Below are 18275 nucleotides of genomic sequence, written 5' to 3'. Positions count from 1 at the left end.
TTGGTAGAATAAAATGGTACTTTGCTTATTTCAATGGATAGGTGCACTAAGTCAATCTGTTTTCTAATTTCATGATCATATTGTAACAGAGATGATCTCTTTAGTCTAGATTTTCTTGTCTAGGCATCGAAAGTCCTGAGTGAGATGTGATCCTGTTGGTGGCTCCTGATTCTGTTAGTGAATTTAACTGTGGAAAGTTATCTTCTGTCTTCAGGTATGTGAAGCCCACACTCTTGTTGAGCTTTTAAATTATTTGTGGATGAGACTGCCTATGATAATTTTTGCTGCTCTTGATTGTACTCTATCAAGTTTTTCTTTTGAGCTAGTAGAAGCTGGAGCCAAGATTGATGAGGAATATTCCATAGTGGGTTGTATGCAGGGCCTGTGCTACCATTTAGTTTACTAGTTTGCCTAAGTAAACTAGGCAACCACCTAGGGCGCAAGCCATGAAGGGGCACAAAACTTCAAGCTATGCTTTATTCATACTTTACTGAAATATCAAAATTAAATAGTGATATATGATTTAGGTATCGATTCTTTTTCCTTATCCCTCACACTATTTAACTTTTGATTCTTTTTTGTTCCTTACCTAAATGATTTGAACTTACCGCTAATTAAAATTCAGTTAAGATAAATATTTTAAAACGTTAATATTTTAAAATATTAAATTTTGGTATTTTACCTATTAATTTAACCTGAAAAACAATTTTATTTTGTTTAATGTCAATTAGAAACATTTTAGTTTATGAAATAAGGGGCGCACTTGTAAACTTTGCCTAGGGTGCAAAATAACCTGGCACCGACAGTGGTCGTATGAGTGCTGTATATATAGTTTTGAGTGTCTTCGGTTTTGCACCCCACTTTGTTCCAAAAAGCCTTTTGACGATATTACGTTTTTTAAGAGCTTTATTAGATACATTTGTAATATGAGTTGTAAATCTCAGTTCAGTATCTAGAGTTAAGCCTAAGTATTTTGGAGACTTTGTTTTTTTTATTTTGGTATTATATATTTTGATTTGAGGATTGTACTTGTGTCTATTTTTTCTATCAATGGAGAAGATGCTCAGTTTTGTTTTTTCTGGGTTTATCTGTAGTTTAAGTTATTTTGCCCATCTTTCTAAGCCTTTTATTGAATTATTTAGGACTTTTTCAGATTGTTGAGGATTACTGCTCATGTGCCAGATTGCTATGTCATCTGCATGACATGCTATTTTTGTGTCATTTATTATGTGAGGATGGATATTGTTCATAAAGATGAGAAATAGGAGTGGGCGTAAAACAGACCCTTGTGGGACTCCAGCCCAAGTTTGAGGCATGTTGGAATAAATTCCATTAACTTTTACTTTCATTTTTCTTCCTTTCATGAAATCTGAAATCCAAATGAATGCATTCCTCCTTATTCCAGTATCGTATGCAATTTTTATCAATTTTTGCCTCTAGACACAATCACAGGCAGCTGTGAGATCCAAGAATATTGCTGTTGTCTTCTTTGGTGGTTTTCCTTGAAAGTTATGTATGACTGATTGGCAAACATGGCTTGTTTTGTTATCTTAATCATATAAAAGTTTTTTTTTTTTTTTTAAATTGTAGTACTCTTAAAGATGCTTGAGTATCATTAGTGATTTCATTGAAAGATTAAAATTCTTTGGCACATCACTGCTATGGTGGTCCTGGCCAAATGTATTCTATCAAGAACAATCATTCCTTTTCATTACCCCCCCCTCCCCCAACTCAAGAAAAGATATACGTCTGTATACAGAAAGCATATGGGTACCATCATATATCACTATGTAAGGTCTACAGAACTATCCACTAATGACCAGAACCAAACTCTAAAATAATGAAAATTAAAAAAAAACACAATTTTAAAGAGGTGCATTACACATGTGCAAGCATTCAATATCAATAACAAATTTAGTTTAATCCTTTATTCAAGTGTGAGCAAACAAAGTTTGCACCTGAAAGTATCTTCAGGACTGGGGTAAGGTGGTACGACACCAGGGCAACTCGTTGCAAAGGTGGAGCAAGATACCAACACTCCTGTCTCAGTATCTCCTATAATGCAAAACACATCTCCTTGTGGATATGTCTAATGTTATGCATTAAGGGAAGGGCCACTACCCAGACTAGTTTCGACCTTTATTGAGGAGTGTTGGTATCTTGCTCCACCTTTGCAACAAGTTGCCCTGGTGTCGTACCACCTTACCCCAGTCCTGAAGATACTTTCAGGTGCAAACTTTGTTTGCTCACACTTGGATAAAGGATTAAACTAAATTTATTATACTCTAACTAAGTGAAAAATAAACTTTCAACATCTTTCTCTAAATCCAGAGTAATTTATTAAAAAAGGGTGGCACACCATTTGGCAACTCCTATAGGTAGAGATGACCTGCGAATGCTTCTGCCTGGTATCTCAGCTTGGGCCTGGCTCCTACTGAAGAGACCTCAATATCGACAGAATGCAGCGGATTCCAGAGACAGTTCCCGAGGACCCCCGAGAAAGCTCCGGCCGAAGGCAGACGCCTACCTCTCAAGAAGATCCAGTTTCAACGGCCCGAAAAGAGAGCTCCATGCTCAGATTCCACAGTAGTACCCCAGCTTTGGTAAGACCTTTTTTTCTTTTTATTGCCTGTTTTATCCGTCTATTCTGGTATCGCTTTGTTTGCGGCGAGGAACGCCCAACGTTCCTCGATTTTGCCCTCCCTTACATCCCCTTTCTACACCCAGTAGTCAGGAATTTCGGTAACCGTGTCGCATTTTTTGCCTAGAACTAGAACGCTCGGTATCGAGCTCACGAAGCCCGTAGATCAGCGGGCGTTAGCGAGAGCTCTAATCGAAATAGTAGGGGCTGAAAATATATACGGTTTTATACCTTATGGGAACAATAGATTCCAAATAGTGGTCAAAAGCGAACAAACAAAAAAGAAATTATTAGAGGGTTTCATTTGTTGTGGGCATGGGGGGGGGGGGGGGTGGGGGGGGGGGGGGGTGGGGGGGGGGGGGGGTGGGGGGGGGGGGGGGTGGGGGGGGGGGGGGGTGGGGGGGGGGGGGGGTGGGGGGGGGGGGGGGTGGGGGGGGGGGGGGGTGGGGGGGGGGGGGGGTGGGGGGGGGGGGGGGTGGGGGGGGGGGGGGGTGGGGGGGGGGGGGGGTGGGGGGGGGGGGGGGTGGGGGGGGGGGGGGGTGGGGGGGGGGGGGGGTGGGGGGGGGGGGGGGTGGGGGGGGGGGGGGGTGGGGGGGGGGGGGGGTGGGGGGGGGGGGGGGTGGGGGGGGGGGGGGGTGGGGGGGGGGGGGGGTGGGGGGGGGGGGGGGTGGGGGGGGGGGGGGGTGGGGGGGGGGGGGGGTGGGGGGGGGGGGGGGTGGGGGGGGGGGGGGGTGGGGGGGGGGGGGGGTGGGGGGGGGGGGGGGTGGGGGGGGGGGGGGGTGGGGGGGGGGGGGGGTGGGGGGGGGGGGGGGTGGGGAGGCCTCTTTTTACCTCCTACTATCCTACTCTATCTTATATCATACTCCTCTTTTCCTGTCTGCTGATCCTCAGCATGCTTTATTCTCCAAAGGCCAATGATGAGAGACATGAACTCCCATTCTACCTCAATAAAGGTCGAAACTAGTCTGGGTAGTGGCCCTTCTCTTAATGCATAACATTAGACATATCCGCAAGGAGATGTGTTTTGTATTATGTATTATAGGAGATACTGAGACAGGAGTGTTGGTAGCTTGCTCCACCTTTGCAATGAGTTGCCCTGGTGTCATACCACCTTACCCCAGTCCTGAAGATACTTTCAGGTGCAAACTTTGTTTGCTCACACTTGGATAAAGGATTAAACTAAATTTATTATACTCTAACCAAGTGAAAAATAAACTTTCAACATTCAATATCAATGATTAATCATGTACAGGGTGTTCGGGATAAATTTGACATATTTATAATTAATTATATTTTTCCGTAAGTTACATGTATTAACACACACTTCTCTTCATTTAAAAGTTTGGACCCTTCTTCATTCACATACAAGATGTCAGAAAGGATGGATAGCTGGAACCCACCTGAATCATGGAAGAGAATAACTTGTATCATGATGATTCGTGCCCGCCATCAAAATAAGGATATTACGACTGCTGCCCAATGCTCCCTGAATACAGTAAAAACAATCAGGCATGAACTAGAGACTTGCAATGGTGACTACGAGGATGTAGCAAGAAGAAAGATCCCTAGCAGACGATCTGATTGCGTTCGTACAGCAGAATTCCTCGCAAATCTGCAGGAACAGGTGTTGAAGAACCCTGGCATTGGAATTCGGGCTTTGTTCGTGGAGTTGCTAACTGTAGTCAAGCCCTGGATAACAAGGGTAGCCAATGGTAGGCCGTATGTATGGCAGCAGGATTCGGCCCCTTGCCACACCTCTGGGAAAAGTGAAAAATGGTTGTCTGAAAATTTCTACGACTTCACCAGTCCAAATGTTTGGCCTCCAAACTCCCCAGACCTTAACCCCATGGATTATTTTGTATGGGGCGCAGTTGAAAAAGACACCAATCGCACTTCCAGTAATACAAAAGCCCAGTTAATGGATAAAATTAAAACAGTTTTTGCGGCCCTTCCCAGGGAGACTGTAGCATCAGCTTGTTCGAGGTTCCAAAGCAGAATTGAAGCTGTGATCGATGCTAATGGTGGTTATTTTGAGTAAATCTTGTTGATAGTATTGTAATTAACTCTGCCTGTAATGTTTTTTTGTCAATTCATTAAATTTAATAGATACAAAGAAGATTTTCTTTTTCCTTACGAAACTGTCAAATTTATCCCGAACACCCTGTATATCTAAACAAAGTCAGCACCTGATTATTATTAAATTTATTTTTACTGTAATCAGCTAATTCTAAATTACTAATTTTCATATAAGTTATTATAAACTAAGATGAAGGCTGATATTCAGAGATGATGTGATTAAAAAAAATAAAATAACAATGCATATAATATTGTAATAAAATAAAATTTTGATTTACAAAAATCTCACCTTTAACCTCTTGAGTTCTCTCTTTGCAAACCAACGTCTAATACTAGATTGAGCAATAATGATGCACTTTCTTGTTCTTTCATACTTTCTTTTAGTAATCCATCTGCGTACATATTTCTAAAAAATAAATATATAAATAAATACATAAAATTAATGGTGCACATAAAAATAATCTAAATTACTTCAAGGTAATTTCTACTGAAAGGAAATGATTTAAGAATTGGATGGAATTTCTTTTCCTACAATTCAAACCCATGTACATAAGTACTGTTTGGTATAAATTTTCTTACAAGCAAATATGTCTCTCTAAGAAAAGTACTGCTGCAATAGTAGAGAAAGAAAGTATGAATCAATTTCATAGCTGTAAATAAAAGCGCAAACACAACTCATTAAATCATGTCTTAAATGCATTTACCATCTCTGCTTATGTATTCAAAAAAGGGCATCAAGTAAATTCTGTAGTGATCCACACCTAATAAAAAATTATCAACACCTAAATAATGTCATATTAATCATCCAAGCATTTGACAGCTAATTGCCAGCAATTTATTTTATTTATAATAAATAAATAAAATAAATAAAAGATGCTCCCTGGAACTCAGTCAGTATTGGTGATGCCCTTAGATTAGAAAGATCCAGTTCAAATCACATAATAACTTTTAAGAGCTTTTGAACTGATGGTGAGTTATAGTTTCATACAGCTGATCAACAAAAGAGTGCTTCAAGTCTTGCCACCACAGATAGAGACAAAGGCAGCATTTACAAAAATGAACTGGAAGAGAAACATCAAAGTGAAGCATGGATAATTAATCATAAAGAAGGAACATTAGTGAGAAAAACAAAGTCTGCAAATAACTAGTGTGCAAACCTGAACCCAAACATTTCATAGGGAATATGTGGGCCCATGTGGTCAACAGCAACTTCAAAGAACCTTCCAGATCTATTTCACAAATATATATGTGCAGTCTCAGTTCTAACCTGAATGATGTTCACTTTCAGCTCCAGACAGTCAAAACCTCCCCTATTTTTCCTCGCAGAAATGCAAATTTCAACCTCCTCAAACATTACTTATCTCTGCTTTCCCAATTACACACTCTTTGATTCCTTTCACCTCAGAGGGTGGGGTTTGTGCATATATTTGCTTCAATATACCATGCCAAAGAGTATCTAACCTGGAATATCCAAATTTTGACTTCCTTTGGCTAAAAAACATTCTGTCTCATTCTATCAAATTCATATGCTTCCTCTATTGGTCTCCTAATGCCAACAACCATTCTGAACTCTTCCATTACCTTTCCCTCAATGTTGATTTTCTTAGAACCAACTTTCCTAATAGCAAAGTCATCTATCTTCCTTGGCAACTTTTATAATCACGAATGATCTCACACAAATTGTTCACATGCCTACCAGAATACCAGACAGCCCCAACCACTCCCTGAACATCCTGGATCTCTTTCTCACTAGTGACCCATCTAAGTACACTGTGACTGTCCTCTAGACAACTCAGACCATGATCAAATGAAGATCTCTCTCCCCATGGAGCAATACATACACAACCACTCACATCCATATTATGGCATTATAAGAAAAGTGAATGGGACAATCTTCACAACTTCTATGCCTCTTTATCCTGGTCAGAGTACTGTTTCCATCCAAGCCACACATCTGTGCTCACCTCATTGGCCTAGTGATTAGTGTGCCTGCTCTCCAACCAGGCTGCAGGTCCAAATCCCACCATGGGCATGGATGTTTGTGATTGTTTTTAGGTGGGGAGATAAATTTCATCACCAGCAGTGAGACCACTGCCCCACTTACTGGATGCTTGAAGTGGTTTGAAAAAGTTCCATGTTTGGTCTCTAGAATAGGATTTCCAGACTATGTAAAAAATAAATTAAGAATACAAAAAAAATGTATAAAAACCGATAAAAAAAATAGGAAAAATTCTTAGCCCTCCCCCACATTACCAAATGTACTATAGGTTTGCAAATAACATTTTGTAGATATGAGCAACATAAAAAGAGAGAGAGAGAGAGAGAATGAATCACCAAAATAATTCTTATTGACATGGAAACATTCATTCCCCATTCCACCCTAAATTCTCATCCAGTATCTAAGCCAGTGGTTTTTAATCTTTTCGAAGTCACAGAACACTTTTGATTATAAGAAAAATGTGGGGAACACCAAAAGGTCATAAAACTAACAATAAAAATGGAACTTATTTTAATGCAATACTTGAGCATGTCGGCTTTTGTAGATTTCAGCAATATCAGGTCTAATATATAATATAGCTACCCTCATCTTAGGAAGTGTTTCACGCTTTTTAGTTTTTATATTGATTAATATTGAGAAACCGAGCTCACACAAATATGATGTTGAAAACTGTAGCAAAATTTTCAGTGACCTTGTCAAGAGAGCTGGGTATTCGGCTTGAACAAAAATCCAAACTTTCTCTAGAGTTATTTCAGAGAATTTCATTTTTAGAGTATGATCCGTTAATAAGGTAACTAACAGTTGTTCTTCTTGTAACGAAAATTCACAACTCGATGTATTAACTGTGCCAAATAGATTTTATATCCAATCATAATTGTGTATATTTAAGGAAGGAAAGTAACTTGAAATCTTTTCTTCCAGTATTGTTAAATGTTCTGTTATAACAGAAATAATTCCCTCGACATTTTCATTATGGAGCAAAGGAAACATATCTACTGTATTTTTTTCTGATATGCAGTATTTCCAAAGAGATACTTTTTTCTGAAAAGCTGACAATTTGTCAGTGGATGTCAAAATATTTTAATTTTTCCTTTGGATGCTTATATTAATGCTATTTAAGTAATTACTAATATCTGCTAAATATGCCATTTTAGCACACCAAATATCATTTTACAAAAGCATCTGTACCTTCATTTTGAAAAAAAGGCCAATAATTCATTCTTAAGTTCTAAAATTTGGAATAGCACTTTATTCCTGGATAACCATCTTATTTCAGTGTGCAAAAGCAAAGATTCATACTTGGCTTCCATAGATATGCAAAGTTTTTTTTAAAAGGCATGCTTTTAAAGGTCTTGACTTGATGTAATTTACCATATTTACAACTTGGTCGAGTATAGATTTTAATATTGCCAGTAATGTTTTTTTCAAACGAGGGATTCTCTGTGCAAAAAACAGTGCGTAGATATAATATATCCTGCAAACAATGTTCTTTGGTTTAGAAATCAATGTGCATAGCAGTCTTCAGTTGTTAGCATCAGAGTAACCAATTACACTCAGAAATGTGTCATGTGACATCTTTCACCAGGGGAACGCTGATTAAGAGCTACTGATGTAGGCCCCTGGTTCTCCTACAGGTTACTCTAGTGCTGTACAAAACAGTCAGACACATCACAACTGACTTGCATACAAAACTCCACCTTCATATACTACTTGCACCAAAGCCTAGAATAGCTGCAAAAAAAATTATGACATATCATAAACCGACTTTGAGAGAGCTAAAAGCAGGAAATTTTAATCCTGCCCAAAGGAAGCCATGATTTCTGGAGTCTAGAGCTATTGGCAATAATTCTGTCCAACACTACTCCCATCACTATCACACTCAGATGGTACAATTGCATCATCATCACCCACAGAAAAAGCCAGACATGTTTTTCTCTGGCTTCCCATTTCTCCTCCAATTCTTGCATAGCTGATCATGGTAAATATTCTCCTAACCATTCCAAACCCTCAACATTCTATGCCACATCTAACCTTTCACCAGTTAGTTGAAGTACAACTAACAAATCTGTGGAAATTTCGAAGAACTTGCCAAGATTACACCATCCTAAGTATTCAACTTTGACAAAATTGGTCTCTTCTAGAAAAAGATGTGCAAAAGAAAATACACTATGAAGGATGAACAGAACCTACCAAGACAAAGCATGGAAAGAATGTATAATATCAATGTTGGGTTTGAATTCCTAGGAGAATTCAAAATGAGGCCACTCAATAGAGCCAAGAGCACACTGAAGAATGTGATTAAACCTAAGGAGATGCTTAAGAGTAACTGAAGGACATGAGTAACCAATGAAAAATTTCAAGATTGGTATGTGAATTATTTTACACTAGCAGTAGAGCAGAGTCTTCAGACTAAGAACTTGATTAAGAAGACTTCTATTTGTTATGCATCAGCTCACAGCTTAGACCTTGGGTATTCACCAAGATTCATAAAAGTCATTGATTCATCAGAAATGTTTGCCCCTCAACCCCCCCCCCCCATGGATTCAATCACTGGATCAGCCTAGCAATGCAAACTGTGGGACAAAGTATCATAAGCTCACATTCCAGCAATGTTTCATGACAGCTGATGGAGAAGGCATAATGTTGAGATGCTATGAATAACACTGGCTAAGTGTGAGAGAAAGTGAACCAAAAATTAGTCAGCAGCAAGGAAAAATTTGTGTTCCCAAATTATGTTTGACTTTGAACTCTAAATGCTCAAACAAAAAGAAAATGAAGCTGCACAGCTTTTAGCAATTCTTGGACTTAAGATTACACTGGAAGATATACTTGTCCAGTCTCATTATGAAGACCTCTCTGATGACACATTCTTTCTCAAAGAAAGAATCAGTTTATAGGTGTAAATTGATTCTTTCTTTGAGAAGAACGCTCCTTCTCCTCTCATTTATAAAGAATATATCACCTCCATATCAACATCCAAAATTATTTTGCTGCTTCTCACATATGAATGACAACATGAGTTACTCAAAAATGAGTTACTGACACCCAAACTGCTATGAAAATAACTGAAGTACTTTATCCAACAAAACTTTCTCTTATACAGAGTGCCCCTCGCCTATCTTCAGCAAAGGTATGCATAAAACAACCATATCTATGATTCCATAGGTACGGTTATTTTGTTTCAGAGCATGTTGCTAAAGAAAACATTTATTCATTAAAATTTCTTTGTTATAATCTTCAAGTCATTTTTCATTACTTTTTTTATTCTCTCATCCCTCCAACTAATCACCATAAGCAAACACCTAATACACTTTAGTTGTCAGAAGTTTGGAGTAAAGAATGCATAGGGAGATGATCTGATAAAATTGGGTGTAGAGTAAGGCTTCAGCCTTGCTCTACACCCATGATATTTAATATTGCATTTATCACCTATATGGACATTATGAACATTGTGTTAAATCTGTTATCATAATTGGAGATAGATATTAAAATAATTTCTTTGTGCATATGTTGCTTTAATCTCAAATTAGTCCTCTAACTAGTCTTGAGGACTAATATAGTTAATCTAAAAATATATATATATTGAAATTTATTTTCATACCAATTGCATGATAATCAACAAATATTTAGGACTAACCGTATTGAAAGCGACTTTCATATAAAACTTTACATGATTTATTTATATGTTTATTGCTAATTTATATGAAAATCAGCAATAAACAGTCAAAAACTATGGGAATGCACAGGGAAAACATTTATTGTAATTTTAATGGTGAACTATAGAATGAGTAAAAGTGTTTTTCTAATGAGTGCACCTTAAACACGATATTTAACAAAGATGACAAATTAACAGACAACAGAATAAACAAAGCCTGTATGGCAGGGAATCAAATGAATAAATTTATATGAAATAAGAGACCAAACTGGACAAAACACTATACTAGCAGTATATAAGACAGTATTCAAACCAGTTTTAATTTATGGATCTGACAGTTAAGTTAGAAATAAAACAGTTGAGCAAAGATTAGAGGCCACACATATGAGAGTTCCAAGGAAACCTAGAAAAGCAAATAGATGATAGAATCATATTACAAGTGAGAGATCAAGAAGGCGTGAGCAGAATAAGAGTATGGTGGAATGGTCACTTAAAATAGAATGGAAGAAAAGTCAGCAAGCATTTTATAACAGGATGGCATGAAAAATACCCAGAGAAAGTGTGGAATCTCGATGGACTGATGCAATCAGTAGTGCCTTAAATATCTGGCCAAAATTTAGGATATGACAATATTAGAGAACTAACAATTAACAGATTTATTTAGAAGGTAGTAATAATTCAGTCTACCACAGCATTCCGCATTCCTTGAGGATATACATAAGGAAATGATGATGATTAATTGAATTATTCGGGAAGCAAAAGAGAGAAAAATACTATCAGCATATCAAAAAACTTGAAGTATATACCTGTATGATGACAGCTGCTGCATTGCGACGCATTTGCTCATATTTCTGCCTTGCCCACATTCCTCTTGCATATGCTTGAACACCAAGAGCTGTATTCCATAAACGAACATATTTTTTCCTGAATATAAAGCCTCGAACATATTTCTGAATGATAATGGCAGCTTTTGTGCGACGCAAAAAATTGGCATATCTAGAAAATAACATTACAGTAATAATGTATATATATAAACTACAACTACTATACAACACAAAAGTTTTTTTTTTTTTCTGGATGATTTATTTACATCTTAATTATTACAGTAGTAATTAAACAGTATATGAAGCACTTCATAGTCTGCATCACCCTTTGTACAAGGGTGGTGCAAAGCCTGATGTATCTAGCTATTGACCTATAAGTCTCTGGAGTAGTGATAAAGATTTTGGAAAAATCAATAAAAGCTTGTATATAGAAGTAAGTTGACAGAGAATCTGTACTTTGCAATGAACATGGGTTTACTAGGAAGGTGTTTCAATAACTTGCTCACATTTTATAATACTGTCATGGTTGAGTTACATAAGGGAAATGCATACACCGTGATACTCTTGGACTTGGCTAAAACGTTTGACATGATTCAGCATGGAAGACTGTTGCATAAGTTGGATGATATGACTGGATTATAAATTACTAATTTGGATAACAGGATGGCTGAGAGACATAGGGATGAGTCCTGGTTCACTCTTATTCAATCTTTAGATTAATGACATTGGAAAGGATTTTACAAGTTATACAGCTGTTTGCTGATGATGCAAAAAAGGTATGGCAATCAGGAATGTGGTTAATATGCAGTGCTTGCTGAATGATTTGAATAGACTGGAATTGTAAGTATATGAAAATAGAAATCATTAATGTTAGTAAAGTTAGTAACATTAAATTGTTAGTAAAGGCACGCACTTTGATGTAATGAGATATTCAATGTCATATTATATTGGTGGGATTATGCTAAAGAAACTAATCAGGCTAGGAATCTTTGAGTTTTAGTAAATAGGAAGTTGAAGTTCAAGAATTAGACTGCAAATACAATTCAGAGGATAATTGCAGTACCGAAATGAACCTTAGTATACATTTTGCTGCTTTATAGGGCCATGATACAAGCTCATCTGGACCTTTGTGCACTGGTCTGGTGTCCTGATTTCTGTGGTGATGCTCTCACATTGAAGAGAGTGTTAAAGATGACTGATATTAGGATTGTGGAATACAGATTTATGAAAACCAATTTCAGAATTTACAGACTGCACACACCAGAAAACAGAACAAAGGGGGGGGGGGGGTGATATGATGAGACTTACAAATTTCTGAAAGGGTCACATGGGATATAAAGTAGATGGAGTTTCTCTTAATTTATGAAGTAGGGAGAAAATGAGAGGATATCTATGGAAATTTAGTGAAGAAGGGGAAGGGATTAAGAGCTGGATTTATCTCTCATATAGTGGTGCCTATATGTGTGTGTGTGATTGAAATGGATTTCCTTTTTGAGACTGAGTGCAGGTAGTGGTGACTGAATTCAAGAAAAGGTATGATAGCAGGTGAGATATCAAGACACTGTGCTAGAATCTGTGGTATGGCCACTGCACAACACCTTGTTTCACAGTAGACAGCAGACCTTCCAACAGGACTCAGCCCATGCACACAAGGCACGGGCTGAGTCTACGCAAACAGTGTTACCGTTGGATGTTGTACATGCTGTCATCAATATGTGGCCTCACAGACTTTGGGCACGCATGAAGGCAAAAAGGAGAGACATTTTGAACATTGAGTGCTGCTATGTGTACATTATACATGTGGTTTGTATGTGCTGAAAGCTGTAAATGATTTACTGATGGATTAAAGGTTTATGCACTGTTCAAGTTGAAATAGTATTTTTGGCTAGACCAGGTACATTGAAGTTAATTTTGAAGTTAACATTGAAATGATACACAAATAATTTATTAAGCAGACATAATCACAGTTTACAATGTTTTAAGTGGGCTAGTAAATGTTAATCACAACCTGAAAATAATTATGACCTGCCTGGTTGGAGGGCATATACTGCTTTCCAACCAACCTATAAGCTGTGGATTCAAATCAATCATGGTATGTTATGGACAGGGCTCAACAAATATGCTTGCTCACTCGCCTGTGGCGAGAAGCTGCAGACTGGAGACAAAATAGTTTTTTTTATTTAATAAAAAAATGACTTTCTAAAACAAAATATTTTTATGTTAAAAAATACAGATACGGCACAACTGATCAGTTTATAGAACACTTATTGATTATTATATCATTAAAAAATGGGGGTTTTAGGCGAGTATATTTGTTTTATGGCAAGTAGAATTTTGGATAATTTATTCATACTAGGTTATGGATATCTGGGAATATCTTTAAGGGTAGATAATGCCCACTGTAAAGTTGCCAATATCACCACCATTCTATTTACTGGAAGTCTTAAGTTTGGTATGCTGAGAATATCACACATATTTGCTCAGAAATGATGCAACGGAGTTTAATGATACTCTCTGTAGGCTTTGATACTGACACTATATTATCAGGAATGATTGCCTTTACATATCTCAAATTTAGGAAATTATTTTGACAAAAAAAATTTTGTACAATAAAAAGTTCATTTCCATACATAAGTAATAAGTATTCAGTTATCATTATGACTTCAATTTACATTATATCCAAGTTGAAACAAATATTAAATCAATAAAACTTGAAAATAAGCCACTAACGGATTCCAATGGTTAACTATCAGTTTCCCAAGATGCCAATATATAGGGTGGTTCAAAATTCCATGTACAAACTTTGATCAACCATATTCGCATAGAAAAGCATGACCGGAAATGCCACTGGAAGGTACTAACAGGGACACAAAGATACAGAAATAACACAAGGCAGTAAGTAGTGTAAAAAACTTTATTAGGCGTAATTGAACAGTTCAATAGTAGTTGGGTACATGATATGGTAAACAAGGTGCATGTCTGCCATATCAGCATTCGTAAAATGATGCATGTTCTTCATACGACATCGAAACGAATGAGGAAGCCCCAATTGCTCACCTGGAGCACTGGTGAACAGCACCACCTATCACTTTCGGTTGGCATTTCCGGTCATGCTTTCCTATGTTAATATGGTTGATTTTGATGTTCTCTACCTCCCCTCAAAGTTTGTATGTGGAATTTTGAACCACCCTGTATATAAAATCCACTATCGCCTTTAATTCTGCACAGAGGCTAAAAACGGCCTCGCTTATTCCAACTTTTTTCTTTGGAGACTGATGGAGAGTCATCATAAAGTGAAATGCATTTTTAGTCTATAAAACTGACTAACATTAACCAAAATTATTTAACTTGAAAAACTGCCGAAATTCAGTTCTCACTACCTTGTGTGCAATCAGAGATAAGACAGGTCTAACCAAATAGTTATAGATATAGAGAACTAAGTATTATAAGCAGTAAAAATGAGTAATAAAGAAACAATTATAAAGAAAAATAAATAAACAATTTTATGTTTAACAGCTCATTATCAACTGTTTTAGATACATCCTCAGACTAAGTGAAATGAATAACACAGTGTTTAAAAACAAGTGGCATTGCATTTCCATAATGTGACCAGTAAACTGAGAACTCCTGCAATTAGTATATGATAAATGAAATGATGTTCTAGTTGTGTTTTCCTTTCAAGAAAGATATTTGTGTGCACTAGTTTCCCCTACCCTTTCTTGCATACTCACACATCTACTATGAAATAACTTAGGTGCACCTGATTTGGTACATCTTCCAGTAGGCAACAGAAAAAAAGGGATCATTGGGAAAAATTAAACAAACTTCTTAGAAGTTTACAGGTAGTATTTGGAAAGAATTTTGGTTATTCTTTCAGATACTTCTTTTATGTAAAAATAGCTATATACTAATATCAATTGTATATTCTGATTTTTTTTTTTTTATTATAACCATTTTTATAAATAAGCTACTAATTATCAAACTATTATGAAAAAACACCATAACCCCAGAAATAAACTTTAATAAAAAGAAACATGGAAAGATAGAAGCGTCAGAAAAGAACAGGAATACAAGGTATACTTTCTTGCATACTCACACATCTACTATGAAATAACTTAGGTGCACCTGACTTGGTACATCTTCCAGTAGGCAACAGAAAAAAAAAGGGATCATTGGGAAAAATTAAACAAACTTCTTAGAAGTTTACAGGTAGTATTTGGAAAGAATTTTGGTTATTCTTTCAGATACTTCTTTTATGTAAAAATAGCTATATACTAATATCAATTGTATATTCTGATTTTTTTTTTTTTATTATAACCATTTTTATAAATAAGCTACTAATTATCAAACTATTATGAAAAAACACCATAACCCCAGAAATAAACTTTAATAAAAAGAAACATGGAAAGATAGAAGCGTCAGAAAAGAACAGGAATACAAGGTATACTTTCTTGCATACTCACACATCTACTATGAAATAACTTAGGTGCACCTGACTTGGTACATCTTCCAGTAGGCAACAGAAAAAAAGGGATCATTGGGAAAAATTAAACAAACTTCTTAGAAGTTTACAGGTAGTATTTGGAAAGAATTTTGGTTATTCTTTCAGATACTTCATTTATGAAAAAATAGCTATATACTAATATCAATTGTATATTCTGTTTTTTTTTTTATTATAACCATTTTTATAAATAAGCTACTAATTATCAAACTATTATGAAAAAACACCATAACCCCAGAAATAAACTTTAATAAAAAGAAACATGGAAAGATGGAAGCGTCAGAAAAGAACAGGAATACAAGGTAAATACAGAAATCGGTTTAACAATTACAAACAGTTGTCATATGCTAGAATAATAATTTTTTTTTTTTTATATTTACAAAAGATGAGAATTTCTCAAACTTTTGTGTGTGAGAGAGATAATTGTTACAATTCAGGTTGGGCCAGTGTAAAACGACTTGACAACGATATTTGAAAAGGCATTCAAATTTAAAACAGCTTCTATGGAGAAGATGAGTCTAATCCCATGGGATACCATGTTTAGTATCAATGCTATGCTGTGCAGACCAGGCTTTTGAGGTTTCAGGTATTCAATGCAGTATGATGTACATTAATTCTTTTTCACAGAATGGCTTGTCTACCCAAAGTATGTCAAATTACATTCAGATGGTATTTGGTAAACAACAGCTAAAGACAGAGGCAACAGATGAGAAATTTATTGATAAAAAAAAATATGTAGGATTAAGGAGAAAATTCTTCAAAATTCTATCAATAGATTCAATCAGAGATGCCAAAAATATAAGGGATTGGAACATAAGGAATGGAAAGTTCCTTAGGTATCGAAACGTGGGAGTAGTTTTAAACATGGACACCTTAAAAAGTTATGAAGCTCTTTTACACTGGCCTAACTAGAATTGGAATGAATGTGTTTCTCTCCCAAAAGTTTGGGAGATTCTCATATTATGTAAATATCAAAAATAGTTTTTTGTTTTTAATATTCTAGCATGCAGTAACCATTTTTAATTGTTGTATTTAATATATTCTTTGAAATGATTTTTGTTTTTACTGATGATGTACTGTTATTTTCAGTATGAAACATGTGCTTTTCATTAAAGTTTATTACTGCGGTTATGTTATTTTCATTGTTTGATCATTATGCCACAGGTACCTTTAAAAATTAAGGTACTGATTATGTTCATTTTTAAAGATCAGTCATTAGCAAATATAGTTATGGCATAGTTTAAGGTTGCTAATGATCCCTAGTTTTTATGTGGAATTGTAGTAGGAATCTATGTGTTAGGTTTAAGACAACAAAACATGGAAAGCCTAGTATGACAAGCATACCTGGGTGGGGAGTTTGTTTTTCAATTTGAGTGGAAAACTGTATCCATTTGTGTCATTTATTTAAGTGGGTGTAGGAAATTGGGTTGGTTGGCTGTTTGAAATTATGATTTTTAGGCTTCGGTGGCCATGGGATGAAATTATGAAAATGCCATCAACAAACTGATGGTAGTTTATCCATATTGATGGAACCAGCATACTTGGAGTGAGAGACAGAGATGCTGAGGAGGAGAAGTGGAATGTATGAAAAATGAGTAGAAGCACGAAAAAAAAAAAGAGATACTGGGAAGGCAAACTGATGTGAATTGAATGACAGCAGGTATGAAAGAGAAATAATTTATGGAGAAGAGAGAAGGAGAGAGAGAATAGAAAAACTAGTGAAAGAGAGAGAGAATGAGAGGAAGTTGAGATAATGCAGGAGCTAGTGATGGAGAGATGACAGGAAGACAGGTAAGTGGGAGTGCAAGGAGAGAGTCAGAGACAGGGTGGAGGGAGAGAGAGAAAAAGGGATGCAGGTGAGCAAGAAATGAATGACACAGTGAGAGGTGTGATGTATGGAGATTCAGTGATTCATGGAGTGCAAAATAGAATGCTAGAGGAGTGCTTGCCTGGAGAAATAATAAATGTGAGACTATGACAATTAAGCAAGGTGAACGTATGCATGACACATGACATGATAGTGATGGTGGGTACAATGACCTGAGAGGCAGCGTGAGTCAGGTTATGAGAGAATAAAAAACATTGAGGTTCATGCTTGAGGTTGTATAGCAAAAGAGCATTGATGATGAGTGGCATGATGCAAGAATGTGATAAAAGAGAGGATTGGATTATGTGGATGCCTAGAATACTCATCACTTAATGATCACTTTATTAGAGTATTTCATCCTGAAAAAGTATGTTTTTTATTACTAGAAGGATGGGGGGGGAGGGCTCAAGGCTTAGAAGTGCATAAAGGGAGTGTGTTTCATGTACTAAGTATTCTAGATTTCAATAAGGTAATATAACTGGAAAGGATTTTGCCACCATGCATTTTAAGAGAATGCACTAAGTTCCATTGACTTGGCTTTTCAACAAGTCTGGCTATGGAAAAGGTGCCCATGGAGTGGAAAGGGTAAGATGGTGCCATTGCACAAGGGTAGTGGTAGAATGGAAGTGTCAAACAACAGACCAGTTTGTATTTCTTTGATAGTTTTTAAGGTTTTGAAGAAATTAGTAATATACTGTATACAGTATTGAGC

The 18275-nt window shown here is 36.6% G+C and overlaps 1 protein-coding gene across 3 annotated transcripts in view; it reads right to left on the bottom strand.

Annotated features, from left to right (window-relative positions):
- Positions 1-18275, bottom strand: part of didum (dilute class unconventional myosin) — a 696374-nt gene that overhangs the window by 335691 nt on the left and 342408 nt on the right. For all 3 annotated transcript variants that reach the window (XM_090402302.1, XM_090402303.1, XM_090402304.1), the window contains 2 exons: positions 11178-11367; positions 5007-5123 (listed from right to left, as the gene is read on the bottom strand). In XM_090402302.1, the coding sequence (XP_090258428.1) occupies positions 5007-5123; positions 11178-11367 (307 nt within the window). The remainder of the gene's footprint in view (positions 1-5006; positions 5124-11177; positions 11368-18275) is intronic.

Source organism: Typopeltis vanoorti, chromosome 13 (assembly GCF_054136105.1).
Source record: "Typopeltis vanoorti isolate ZY-2024b chromosome 13, IOZ_Tvanoo_1.0, whole genome shotgun sequence".
Taxonomy (NCBI): Eukaryota; Metazoa; Arthropoda; class Arachnida; order Uropygi; family Thelyphonidae; genus Typopeltis; species Typopeltis vanoorti.
Note: the sequence above shows the minus strand (reverse complement) of the source record. Positions and strands in the feature narration are given on the sequence as shown.